Genomic DNA, 14241 nt, shown 5'->3' with positions numbered 1-14241 from the left:
GGCGGGTGGCAGGATCAGAATAGTAGCTGAGGCAGGTAGGAAGAAGAAAACGGTCTCTTTTGTAAAAGTATTAGTGTGCACTGGTAAGTATTGAGGATATGCATTACGTAAAACTTAACTTTTAACCCCTTAAGGACCAGGGGTTTTTCCGTTTTTGCACTTTCCTTTTATCCTCCTTACCTTAAAAAAAATCATAACTCTTTCAATTTTGCACCTAAAAATCCATATGATGGCTTTGCGCCACCAATTCTACTTTGTAAAGACATCAGTCATTTTACCCAAAAATCTACGGAGAAACGAAAAAAAAAATCATTGTGAGACAAAATTGAAAAACATTTTGTAACTTTTTGGGGCTTCTGTTTCTAAACAGTACATTTTTCTGTAAAAAATGACACCTTCTCTTTATTCTGTAGTTCCATATGATTAAAATGATACCCTACTTATATAGGTTTGATTTTGTCATACTTCTGCAAAAAATCATAACTACATGCAGGAAAATTTATACGTTTAAAATTGTCATCTTCTGACCCCTATAACTTTTTTATTTTTCTGTATATGGGGCGGTATGAGGGCTCATATTTTGCGCCGTGATCTGAAGTTTTTATCGGTACCATTTTTGCATTGATAGGACTTATTGATATGCGCGTACGCCATTGACTGTGCGGTCTAATTAATGATATATTTTTATAAGTCGGACATTTCCGCACGCGGCGATACCACATATTTTTATTTTTATTTACACTGTTTTTTTTTTTAAATGGGGGAAAAGGGGGGTGATTCAAACTTTTATTAGGGGAGGTGTTAACTGATCTTTATTCACTTTTTTTTTTGCAGCGTTATTGATCTCATAGGGACCTATAACACTGCACACACTGATCTTTTACATTGATCACTGGTTTCTCATAGGAAACCAGTGATCAATGATTCTGCCGCTTGACTGCTCATGCCTGGATCTCAGGCACTGAGCAGTCATTCGGCGATCGGACACCAGGAGGCAAGGTAGGAGACCCTCCTCTTGTCTAACAGCTGTTCGGGATGCTGTGATTTCGCTGTGGCAATCCCTAACAGCCCCCTTAGCTAACCGGCAGTGTTTTACTTTCACTTTAGACGCGGCGTTCAACTTTGAACGTCGTGTTTAAAGGGTTAATTGTGTGCGGCACCGCGATCATAGCTGCACTCTATTAGCCACAGGTCCCGGCCGTTGTTAGAGGCCGGGCCCGACCCGCTATGACGCGTTATAGAAAGGGAAAGGACTCAGGACTTACCGGTACGTCCTTGGTCCTTAAGGGGTTAATAATATTCTTAGGATAAAATATATGTACCCCAATTTTTTTTATTTATTTAACAAATGGAAAGGTGTGCCAAATACACCACCAAGTACTGATGTGATGCAAAGACCTCTTAAAGGTGGAAGGGAACAACATATGGTCCATTGTAACGGGTGGGGGTAAAAACCTCCCCTGTAAGACCCTACTCTCACACTATTAATTCCCTTCTTGGCAAGTGTTACTTGCCCTAAAAAGAACAGCCCCACACAGTAACCTCTCCCTATTATCACCTACAAACACTGCCATTTCCTAGGGTTTTTAGGTGGAAATAGGGAGAGGTTCCTGTATGGGGCCGCCCTTTTTAAGATGAATAACACTTTCCTTGAAAAGGTGTAAGGGAACAACGTATTGTCCATTGTAGCAGGTGGGGGTAAAAACTTCCCTTGTAAGGCCCTACTCTCACCCTATTAATTCTCTTCTTGGCAAGTGTTACTCGCCCTTAAAAGGGCGGCCCCACACTGGAAACTCTCCCTATTTCCACCTAAAAACTCTGGGAAATGGCAGTGTTTGTAGGTGGAAATAGGGAGAGGTTCCTGTGTGGGGTTGCCCTTTTTAGGGCGAGTAACCCTTGCCAAGAAGGGAATTAATAGGGCGAGATTAGGGCCTTACTGTTAGGATTCGGCAGGCTGGAGGTGGATCCTCTGTGTCAGAGAGGGATTGGCGTGGACCGTACCGGTGGACCGGTTCTAAGTTGCTACTGGTATTCACCAGAGCCCGCCGCAAAGCGGGATGGTCTTGCTGTGGCGGTAGCAACCAGGTCGTATCCACCGGTAACGGCTCAACCTCTCTGACTGCTGAGACAGGCGCGGTACAGAAGGACAAGGCAAGAGCAAGGTCGGACGTAGCAGAAGGTCAGGGCAGGCAGCAAGGGTCGTAGTCAGGGGCAACAGCAGAAGGTCTGGAACACAGGCTTGGGACATACACAAAACACTTTCACTGGCACAAGGCAACAAGATCCGGCAATGCTGGGAAGGGGAAGTGAGGTTATAAAGGCGTGGAGAAGGTGGGAGCTAATTACACTGATTGGGCCAGGCACCAATTAGTGGTGCACTGGCCCTTTAAATCTTAGAGAGCTGGCGCGTGCGCGCCCTAGAGAGCGGAGCCGTGCGTGCCAGGATGTGACAGCCGGGGACCAGGACAGGTGAGCAGATTGGGATGCGAACCGCGAGCGAGCGCGTCCCGCTATGCGGATCGCATCCCCGCCGGCAATGTCAGTGCAGCACTCCCGGTCAGCGGGTCTGACCGGGGCGCTGCAGAGAGGAGAACGCCGCGAGCGTTCCGGGGAGGAGCAGGGACCCGGAGCGCTCGGCGTAACACTTACAGGGGAAGTTTTTACCCGCACTGGTTACAATGGACCATATGTTGTTCCCTTCCACCTTTTTAGAGGTCTTTGCATCACATCAATTTTTGGTGGTGTAGGTGGCACATGGTGTTGTGTTTTGTGCACACCTTTCGTTTTCTTAGATAAAAAAAAATTGGGGTCCTTATATTTTATCCTAAGAAAAGTTAAGTTTTAGCTAATGCATCTCCTCCATACTTATTTGTGGTCTGATGTGGAGAAATTTCTTTAACCGGAGCAGCACCTTAAATATATTTTGCACTGTCCATATTTGTGAAGTGTTGGTGTGGCACCATGGTCAATCTACTCTGATGCATCAGGCATTGGTTGGTGGAAATCCTGGCTGATCCATTCCTGATTTATCTTCACAAAGGCCAGTCTTTCCACATTTTTCATGGACAGACAAGTTCTCCTTGGGGTTACTATGGCCCCCAGCCGTACTAAACACCCACTCTGATGCCACACTACTGGCCGGGCAGGACAGCTTATCCAGGGCAAACTCTGCTAGTTGCGGCCTCAAATCCAGTTTGGCTGCCAAGAAGTCCAGCGGATCTTCAAAGTGTGTTGGCAGGGTCATGTCAAGGTATGCCACCACCTGCTGGTGCATGTCCTGCTCCATGTCTACCTGCTGCTCATGAGTTGCTTCACTATGCGGGTGAAGAAAGCTACTCATCAGTGACTGTAGACTCAGGCTGCTGTTGATGTCGCTGGCTCCTGCCACCCCACCCCTCTCCAGCAGCCATGGCAGTGAAAAGTGAGTGTAGAGGGCCCCCCGAGTCAGACCTGCGAGAGGATGGAGATAGGCATCGGCCAACTGACTACGTAAGATTTCTCTGTAGTAGGTCAGTTTGTCCTCCCTCTCAGTTGGTGTAAAAAAGGACCCCATTTTGTGCCGATAGTGAGGGTCCAGTAAGGGGGAGAGCCAGAAGACATCCCGCTGCCCAATGGTGACAATGTGGCGGTCACTACGCAAGCAAGTGAGCATGCATCGTGCCATTTGTGCAAGTGACTCTGAGAGACTCCCTGCCTCCATCTCCACTGCATACTGCCACGGTGTGTCTGCGTCCTCTGTCTCGTCTTCCTCATAACCCTCTGGCTGCTCGTGCTCCGCCTCTCCTTTCAGATGACTATAAAAATCGCCCATTTTGCGAAACCTCAACTGTGCTCCACTGTCCCCCTCCTCCTCCAGTTTAGCCCCCATTGGGCTCATGTGGCCGTGAGATGTAGGCGCCACGTCTCCAGTTCCCTGACCAGCCATTGTTTCCAACACGTCTTTTCGTGGAGTAAGCCATGATTCGATTTCTTGATGAATGACTTTGAGCAGTTCCTCCCCTGTGTCACTCCGTTCATCAAGGCAAACCATGTTAAGAAAAGCGTGTCACTGCCGTGCCCTGCACACATGGTATGCTGGAGGGGAACTGAGACTTGTCTGTGCAGTGGAGGCTGTGGACATGGTGGAAGATGAGGAATCGCACACTGTCACAGGACCAACCTCCACGGAGGTGGAAGTGGCGTGACCTGTCCAAGAGACTGTTGTGGCTGTGCAGTAACCACATTTACCCAGTGGGCTGTAAAGGACATGTATTGTCCCTGACCGTAGTTACAGCTCCACGCGTTGGCACTGGCGTGCACTTTGGTACACACCAACAGGCTCAAGGACTGGCCCACCTTCTGTTCCACAAAATTGTGCAGGGCTGGTACTGCCTTTTTCGCAAAGAAATGACGGCTTGGGACTCTCCACCTCGGCTCGGCACAAGCCATCAGTTCTCTGAAAGGTGCAGAGTCCACCCCTTGAAAATGGAGGGACTGCAGCACCAGCAACTTGGACAGGAGCACATTCAGCTTCTGCGCTGTTGGATGAATGGGCGCATACTGTTGTCTCTTGGACATGACATGATTGACTCGAAGTAGGAGGAGCAGGAGCATCTGAAGCGATAGAAGATGGGTATGACAGCTCCCTTCGGCTGAGGTGATTGAGCCTTGGCTGGCTGAAACAGGGAGCGGAGTGCCACTGGGTGATGCAGCAGGCTGGACCACTGCATCGGAGCCACAGTTCTCCCAGGCTGCTTTATGGTGACGCTGCATATGCTGATGCAGGGCCGTGGTACCAACATTGGGACACTGGCCACGCTTCACCTTCTGCTGACACATCTTGCATGTGGCCAGGTTAACATCCTCCGGATGCTTGATGAAAAACTGCCACACCGCTGAGTAGCTTATTTTCCCCCCTACAGTCCGCACTGTTTGACTGCTACTGCCGCCGACTCCAGGTACTCCTTGTTCCTCTACCTCCCGGGAACGCAGACTGTCACGAAGCAGGCGGTCTACCCCGGGCACGTTTGGCTCCAGACTTCCCACTTCTGCTACCATGCTGACTGTCAAACATGCTACCACCTTGCTGGCTCAGCTGCTGCCTCATGGGCAACCTGCAACTATCTTCTCCTGATGATGATGAAGCCCCTTCAGCACCTGGCTCGCAAGTGCGATTGGCTTCATCATCATCAAGTTGTGTGATGTTTGCACATCACTGATTTCCTCCTCAGGTTCCTCATCAGTGTCTGCTTCAGGAGCCTGAACGGTCGCAACACCACCTCCCACGCCACTCTCCTCATCACTACTTTCCTGCCTAGCGGAGGAAGCGGCGGATGTCTCCTCCACTTCTTGGCTGGGCCGTAGCTGCTGACTGTCCTCTATTAGATCTTCCTCACTAAATAGTGGAGCAGAACCCACAGCATAAGATACTTCTGTGGGGGAGGGAACAGCATAGGACAGAGGCAGTGGGAGGACAGGGACTGCTCCCGGGCCATGCCAACTGAGGGTTGTGTCTGAGGAGCCCACCTACTGTTGACTGGGGGTGTCAGATGTCACTTGTGATGAAGTGGATGACCGAGTTAACCAATCGATGATGATTTGTTGTGAAGCTAATTTTTCCTGAAATTTGTAACTAATTCGGATGCGGCAGCTGTCAACCACCAGGACCCGTGTCTAATGCTGGACATCACAGATCGATGTGATGCCCAGCATCAACCCCTTAGACGTTCGATCAAAGTTGATCGCGGCATCTAAAACTAAAGTAAACGGTTCCCGGCAGCTCAGTCGGGCTGTTCGGGACCATGGCCGTAAAATCGCGGCATCCCAAACAGCTGAAAGGATGGGGGCGGGTCCCTACCTGCCTCCTCTCCGTCCAATCCGCAATCTGCTGCTCCATGCCTGTAAAAACAGGCATGGAGCAGCCATGAAAAGTGTATGCAGTCAGATGTTTGCATTTAATAGTACCCTATGGGAACTAAAAAAAAATAAGTTAATAAATGTAATTTAACCCCTTCCCTAATAAAAGTTTGAATCATCCCCCTTTTCCCATTTAAAAAAATAAATGTAAATAAACATGTGGTATCGCCACATGCGTAAATATCTGAGCTATAAAAATATAATGTTAATTAAACCACATGGTCAATGGCGTATACGTAAAAAAAATTCTAAAATCCAAAATTACGTATTTTTGGTCTTTTTGTATACCCTAAAAAACTAATAAAAAGTGATCAAAAAGTCACATCAAAACAAAAATTGTACCGATAAAAACTTTAGATCACGGTGCAAAAAAATGTGTTGCATGTAGTTAAAAAAATTTAAAGTAGTAAAATAAAACCTTTATAAATTAGGTATGGACCTACAGAATAAAGATAAGGTGTAATTCTTAAAAAAAAAAAAAAAAAAAAAAAGTGCATTGGGTAGAATCAGAGGCCCCCAAATGTTACAAAATGGCATTTTTTTTATTTTGCCCCACAACTATTTTCTGGTTTTGCTGTAGTTTTTGTGGTGAAATGATTGATGTCATTACAAAGTAAAATTGGTGGCGCAAAAAGAAAAAAAAAGCCCTCATATGGGTCTTTAGGTGGAAAACTGAAAGCGTTATGATTTTTAGAAGGTGAGGAGGAAAAAACGAAAGTGCAAATATGAAAAATGTCCCGGTCCTTAAGGGGTTAATACAGATATGCCTGGAATCATGATGGCTAGCTCCACCTAGCAATAAGCTTATATATACCCCTGTTTTTCTTCTGACAGGTCCACTTTAAATTATATTAGTAAGTTTTGTGAATTTACCTGTAGGCAACAACCAGCAATTGATTCATGTCCCTATGCTTTCAATGAAGGTCCATCTATATATATGAATTCACAGGTCTGGTGGTAAGCTTTAAAGGGGTACTCCGGTGCTTACACATCTAATCACCTATCCAAAGGATAGGGGTTATGATGCCTGATCGCGGAGGCGTGTTCGCTTCGGGACTGATTAGGGTTGACCGCAGGGCCGGCGGCGTGTGACGTCATGCCCCCGCCCCCGTGTGATATCACGCTCCGCCCCTCAATGCAAGCCTACGGGAGGGGGCGTGATAGCTATCACGCCCCCTACCGTAGGCTTGCATTGAGGGGCGAAGCGTGACATCACACGGGGCGGGGGCGTGACGTCACACGCCGCCGGCCCTGCGGTCGACCGTAATCAGTCCTGGAGCGAACACACTCCGGGGACTGATTACAAACGGGGTGCCGCGTGCATGATCTCGAGCGTCCCCATCTGCGGGACTCCCGCGATCAGGCATCTTTTCCCTTATCCTTTGGATAGGGGATAAGATGTGTAAGCACCGGAGTACCCCTTTAAGCTGTACTTGATCTCCCTCTAAGGCTGCATTCACACCACGTTTTTGCAATACAGTTCCCGTATCAGGTTTTTGATGAAAGACGTATTCCTCAAAACTTGACTAAACTGTATCAAAACGTGTGTACACATTTTAACCCGTTTACAGTTAAAAACTGTATACAGTTTGAAAAATGATGTCCGTATACATTTTTTACTTTTCACTCCATTATGAATAAAGTTTCACTTATTTGATTGAAATTCCAAGAAAAACTGCAAAGTCAAAAACCGCATGGTGCAAACCGAATGGAACCATATGCACATACGATTCTCTACGGTTCCCTTTGACTCCCATGTAAAAAAAAAAAAAACGTATACGGTTTCAATACGGTTTTTCACCCAGACCAAATACCGTGGTAGGCTACGGTTTTGGGTACGGGAAAAAACAGTACAAGATGCAAAACCGTACAAGACGCAGAACGGATGCTACCGGATGCATCGTTTGGCATACGGTTATCAATGGAGAGTCAATGCATACGGTTTTCAATACGGCTCCATACAGTTTTCAAATTGAAAACATATACAGGAACTGTATTGCAAAAATGTGGTGTGAATGCACGCTAAATCAGGGGTTCTCAACCCATGGTACAAGTACCCCTAGGGGTACGTCACAGGTTGTGCGGGGGTACGGCAATGCGCTGACAAATACCGGCCATGCATTGGCCAGTATTTGTCAGAGCAGGGAATGGCCGCGGCAGCTTGCTGTTTTGTACTGTGGCCGGAGCTGTGGCCACGGCTACTTTTACTTGAGCTGCGTGGTTGCCGGGCCAGACGTGTGACATCCCTGACGTTGCTCGGAGGTGCCACACAGCGCAGGAGGACATCACCCAGTAGTGTGGCCCTGCCGAACGGAACTCCCGCCGCTTTATATCCGAACGGGATATACAGAGACCTACAAGTCTGGTAATGTTTAAAATGTAAAAAAAAAAAGTCTAAAAACTAAGTTTATGGGAAAGAGGGGGGGGGGGGAGGGAGGGATGTTATTGTGAAATCACACTGTCCATTCAGGAAGCAACACTGACAATCAATTTCACATGCTGTTGTGCAAATGGAACAGACTACAGGTGGAAATTATAGGTGATTAGCAAGACCCCCTCTAATAAAGGAGTGGTTCTGTTGACCACAGACCACTTCTCAGTTCCTATGCTTCCAGGCTGATGTTTTGGTCACTTTTGAATGCTGGTGGTCACTCTAGTGGCAGCATGAGAGGGAGTCTACAACCTACACAAGTGGCTCAGGTAGTGCAGCTCATCCAGGATGGCACATCAATGCGAGATGTGGCAAGAAGGTTTGCTGTGTCTGTCAGCGTAGTGTCCAGAGCATGGAGGCTCTACCAGGGACAGGCCAGTACATCAGGAGACATGGAGGAGGCCGTAGGAGGGCAACAACCCAGCAGCAGGACCGCTACCTCCGCCTTTGTGCAAAGAGGAGAAGGAGGAGCACTGCCAGAGCCCTGCAAAATGACCTTGAGCAGGCGGCAAATGTGCATGTGTCCACTCAAACTGTCAGAAACAGACTCCATGAGGGTGGTGTGAGGGTCTGACGTCCACAGGTCGGGGTTGCGCACAGCCCTCCATGTGCTTGCCAGAGGTAGCCTGAGATCCTTAGACCCCTTGCGAGACCATATGCACGTGCGGGGTTGGCCCTGGGTTCCTCCTAATGCAAGACAATGCTGGACCTCATGTGGCTGGAGTGTGTCAGCAGTTCCTGCAAGAGACCGGCATTGATGCTATGGACTGGACCGCCCGTTCCCCAGATCTGAATCCGATTGAGCACATCTGGGAAATCATGTCTCGCTCCATCCACCAATGCCACTTTGCACCACAGACTGTCCAGGAGTTGGCGGATGCTTTAGTCCAGGGGAGATATAATGGCACAAGGGCATTAAGATGGAGGGGGGGGGGGGATAATGGCAAAAGGGGATCAGAGAGAGAGGGGGGAATAATGGCACAGGGGAATTAATCTTAATCCCCCTGTGCCATTATTCCCCCCTCCCTCTGATCCCCTTTTGCCATTATTCCCTCCTCCCTCTGATCCCCTTTTGCCATTGGATAATAATAACTCAAGGGGATTAAGATGGAGGGGGGCAAGTATTGCATTAGAAAGGTAAGCACATGCCTTTATAAAAAAAAAGTAAAGTAACTTATGCACGAGGGGTATCTGCGGACATACTTTCACCCTTTCAGGGAACAGTCATGAAAAAGGTTGAGAACCACTGCTCTTGATGACACATACATATGAGTAATAACTATGCTGCAGGCAGGGGTGAACTACTCCCATGAGCTGGAGGTGAGCAGGAAGTTCAGTCAGGGCAGCAGTACAGCATGAATACACTTCCTTCTTTTATTTGAAAGAACATAAACCACAATTTAGTTCTATGTATAGGAGGTAGATTGTTGATTCTTTGATAAAATTGGCTTTTTGAAGTTTTTACTGTAATGAATATTTATTTATAAACAGATGTTTATAAATTCACAAATCGTCTTTAAAATCTGCTCAATATTTACTTTTACATTTAGTTCCCTCAATAGCCAGGTATGTTCTTGTACCAGGGAGTACCTGAAATGTGCCTATTAGAAACCTAAGACTTGGTAAGTAACAGCCAGCACCTGGTCAGTGCGCTGATGTAAACATGCAGGAATGTAGAGGAAAGGCATTCTGTATACAATCTGAAAGGGACTGTTTGGCACAGTAAAAGAGCAGCTAAAGCTGTGTATATGACAGAATCAGATGTTAGTCACATTACGGCCTGTGTTTCCATCCTTCCTAGACTGTAATTCCCTCTAGTATATAACATAGCTTTTTCTTACCGCACACTTTCCTGTGGCTATTATAGAGGTATTACAAAGCAGGTGAGTGAATCTGAAGCCAGATAGTGTTTTCTGAACACACACACCATAACATAGAAACTTTACACAAGGGGGGGAATTTATAAAATGCTGGCATTTAAACATATATATATATATATATATATATATATATATATATATATATATATGGTTTTTTTTCAGTTTACTGTGCACATTTGTGTCCAGTGTTGATAAATACCCCCCACCCCCACATAATGTTTCTAAAACTTACATTTTCTTGGCACACTGCAGATTTGTGAAATAGCTGCACTTAAGCTTTTTATATATATATATATATATATATATATATATATATATATATAGATTGATTTAACCCCTTAACGACGCAGGACGTAAATGTACGTCCTGGTGAGCTGGTACTTAACGCACCAGGATGTACATTTACGTCCTATGTATAACCGCGAGCACTGGAGCGATGCTCGCGTCATGCGCGGCAGGTCCCGGCTGCTGATAGCAGCCAGGGACCCGCCCGTAATGGCGGATATCCGCGATCGCGCAGATGTCCACCATTAACCCCTCAGATGCCGTGATCAATACAGATCACGGCATCTGCAGCATTGCGGACACTAAAATGGATGATCGGATCGCCCGCAGCGCTGCTCCGGCGATCCGATCATCCAGCATGGCACCTGCCTCCGCTGCCTTCCATGGGTCTTCTGCTCTGGTCTGCGATCGAGCAGACCAGAGCAGAAGATAAACGATTAATACTGATCAGTGCCATGTCCTATGCATAGCACTGAACAGTATTAGCAATCAAATGATTGCTTTAAATAGTCCCCTATGGGGACTATTAAAGTGTAAAAGTAAAAAAAGTAAAAAATAAAGTAAAAAATTTGAAAAACCCCCTCCCTCAATAAAAACGTAAATTGTCCCATTTTCCCTATTTCACCCTCAAAAAGTGTAAAAAAATAAAAATAAAAAAAAAGTATACACATATTTGGTATCGCCGCGTGCGTAAATATCCCAACTATTAAAATAAAATGTTAATGATACCATACGGGGAACGGCGTGAACGTAAAAAAAAAAAAAAAAAAGTCCAAAATAGTTGCTTTTTTATAACATTTTATTCCCCAAAAAATTTATAAAAATTATTAAAAGTTTTATATAAGCAAATATGGTATCATTAAAAAGTAAAGATCATGGCACAAAAAATGAGCCCTCATACCGCCGCTTATACGGAAAAATGAAAAAGTTATAGGTCTTCAAAATAGGGGAATTTTAAACGTACTAATTTGGTTAAACAGTTTGCAATTTTTTTTAAGCGCAACAGTAATAGAAAAGTATCCTATCATGGGTATCATTTTAATCGTATTGACCCAAAGAACAAAGAACATGTGCCATTTTTACCATAAATTGTACGGCGTGTAAACGAAACCTTCCAAAATTTTCAAAATTGCCTTTTTTTATTTATTTCCCCACACAAATAGTATTTTTTTGGTCACGTCATACATTTTATGGTAAAGTGAGTGATGGCATTACAACGGGCAACTGGTCGCACAAAAAACAAGCCCTCATACTAGTCTCTGGATGAAAATATAAAGGAGTTATGATTTTTTGAAAACGAGGAGGAAAAACAAAAACATAAAAATTAAATTGGCCCAAATGGGCTGAGTCCTTAAGGGGTTAAAGAGGTACTCCGCTTCTCAGCGTTTGGAACAAACTGTTCCAAATGCTGGAGCTGGTGACAGGAGATCGTGAGGTCACGCCCCACCCCTTCAATGCAAGTCTATGGGAGGGGGCTTGACAGCTGCCACGCCCCTTCCCATAGACTTGCATTGAGGGGGCAGGGAGTGACGTTGTGAGGGGGCAGGGCTATGACGTCATGAGCTCCTGGCACCGGCTCCAGCGTTCAGAACAGTTTGTTCCAAACACTGTGCAGCAGAGTACCCTTTTAAGTGAGGGTCCCTGCATTAGTAACGTTCAAGTGAAAAAAGTGACAATAGTAATATATTCTGTGCGTAAGAACAATTTCTTGAAAAGGAGTATCCTCACCATATTGCTGTCCAATGTTGTAATTGAGATAAAAAAAATGTGCACAGATTCCATGAAAAATTTACCTGAAGGGTGTATTTTTAGTGTACTTCAGATTTTCCCCATTAAAGGACATCTGCAGCATGATTAACACTAATCCCCTATCCACAGGATAGGAGATAAGTGTTTGATCGCGGGGGGCCCGACCACTGGGGCCCCCTGAGATCTCCTGTACGGGGCTGTTTCTGTCCCGTGCAGGGGGCTTGCCGGCCGCAGCATGACGTTGCAGCCAGCACGCCTCCTCCATACATCTCTATGGGAGAGGCGGGGAGGCAGCGTTCGTGCCTCCCCGCCTCCCCCATAGAACTGTATGGGGGACGGGGAGGAGACGGGGCATCACTGTCGACCTCTAGCGCTAATGGCGGCGCCCTGTACAGGAGATCACAGGGGGTCACAGCGGTCGGACCCCCCTCAATATAACACTTATCCCCTATCCTGTGGATAGGGGATAAGTGTCATACCGCTGCAGTTGACCTTTAACACCAAGGGTGCGGGGTGTCCAAACTCTGCAATAGAAGGGATAAGCGCACAATTCTAGTGATTGATCATGGTTTGAACACTCCGACCTCGACTGTTCAAAACTTTTGATTTGTCCTAGGACGTTCCTCCATTGTGTTATTTATCCCCATTAGGAAAACTCCATGAAAACTAAAAAAAAAATAAATAAATAAATATATATAGATATATAAAATTTAAAAGTGGTATGTATACTAAAAGGGTACCAGTGTCAGGCTCCAGAATGCTGAAGAAGACTGGGACCCAGAAGACAGAAGAGCTATATAGGCGCATCGAGGGAGCAGTGGAAGGTGAGTTAACGTTTCCTATTTTTCTTTTTGCAGCCCAGGTAGAATGGAGAGGTCAAAAAATCAGTGGAGCACCCCTTTAATATAAACAGACAAGATATTATCCTGCTTCTTTTTGTTCTCTGTATTTGCATATCTAAAGCGGAACCCCTTTTATGTGTCTGTTAAAGGGATTATCCAGGACGAAGAAAAAAAAACAGAACTGCTTTTTTTCAAAATGTTTAATACAAAAAAATGTCTATGGAGGTTTCAGGGCGAATCACTTAACAACAACCTTAAAGGGGTTGCCCCCTGTCAGGGATAATCCTTTACTAGAACCCCCCCCCCTAAAATATAACCTTTATTGGTATTATTAAAATTATACCCCATACTAAAGTTTAAAATTCCAGCGAAATTGGTATGCTGTATACACTTATTTCCAGTTGTATACTTATTAGAGATATAGGGGTGCAAATAGACACTTGTGTGTTCGTGTGCTTTGTATCTGACACACGCTATTGGTACCCTATCCCCACACTAATAATTGTCCTCCGCTGTATTAAAAACAAACAACTACTAGCCTCCCAGAAATTTCGCTGAATGAATCAACTTTGTCAAGGGTAGCGAGGCTGAAGTTGTTTGTTTTTAATACAGCGGAGGACAATTATTAGTGTGGGGATAGGGTACCAATAGCGTGTGTCGGATACAAAGCACACGAACACACAAGTGTCTATTTGGACCCCTAAATCTCTAATAAGTATACAACTGGAAATAAGTGTATACAGCATACCAATTTCGCTGGAATTTTAAACTTTAGTGTGGGGTATAATTTTAATAATTCCAATAAAGGTATATTTTAGGGGGGGGGGGGGGGGTTCTAGTAAAGGGTTATCCCTGACAGGGGGAAACCCCTTTAAGGTTTTTTTTCAAAAAGAGCACGACTCTTGTCCTCAGGCTGTGGGTGGTATTACAGCTCAGTTGCAGTGAAGCAAATTGAGCCCATTTATTATACCACTCTCAACCTGAGCAGTCCAAGATCCATATAAGAATTGCTAACGTATGAGTACTGTCATCATACCTGGCAGTGCAGTCATTGAGTGTAACCATGCTGAAAGATCTCTAGACCCCAAAACCAGATTTCTCCTTTAGCAGTTAAGCAATAGAGCATAATAGTTAGACTCCCCAGAAGTAGTGCCAAGAA

General features: G+C 45.6%; 1 protein-coding gene across 7 annotated transcripts in view; it reads left to right on the top strand.

Moving 5' to 3' along the window:
* Positions 1–14241, top strand: part of MBOAT1 (membrane bound O-acyltransferase domain containing 1) — a 78539-nt gene that overhangs the window by 1725 nt on the left and 62573 nt on the right. For 2 of the 7 annotated variants that reach the window (XM_056521280.1, XM_056521282.1), the window contains exon 1: positions 8918–8947. The exons of 4 other annotated variants lie outside the window; for them this stretch is intronic. In XM_056521280.1, the coding sequence (XP_056377255.1) occupies positions 8933–8947 (15 nt within the window). In that variant the 5' untranslated portion in view covers positions 8918–8932. Of the gene's footprint in view, positions 1–8917; positions 8948–9360; positions 9464–14241 lie in introns of those variants that run through there. One more of the 7 variants, XM_056521281.1, reaches the window with a different exon arrangement.

This window comes from Hyla sarda, chromosome 5 (genome assembly GCF_029499605.1).
Source record: "Hyla sarda isolate aHylSar1 chromosome 5, aHylSar1.hap1, whole genome shotgun sequence".
Lineage (NCBI taxonomy): Eukaryota > Metazoa > Chordata > Amphibia > Anura > Hylidae > Hyla > Hyla sarda.
Note: the sequence above shows the minus strand (reverse complement) of the source record. Positions and strands in the feature narration are given on the sequence as shown.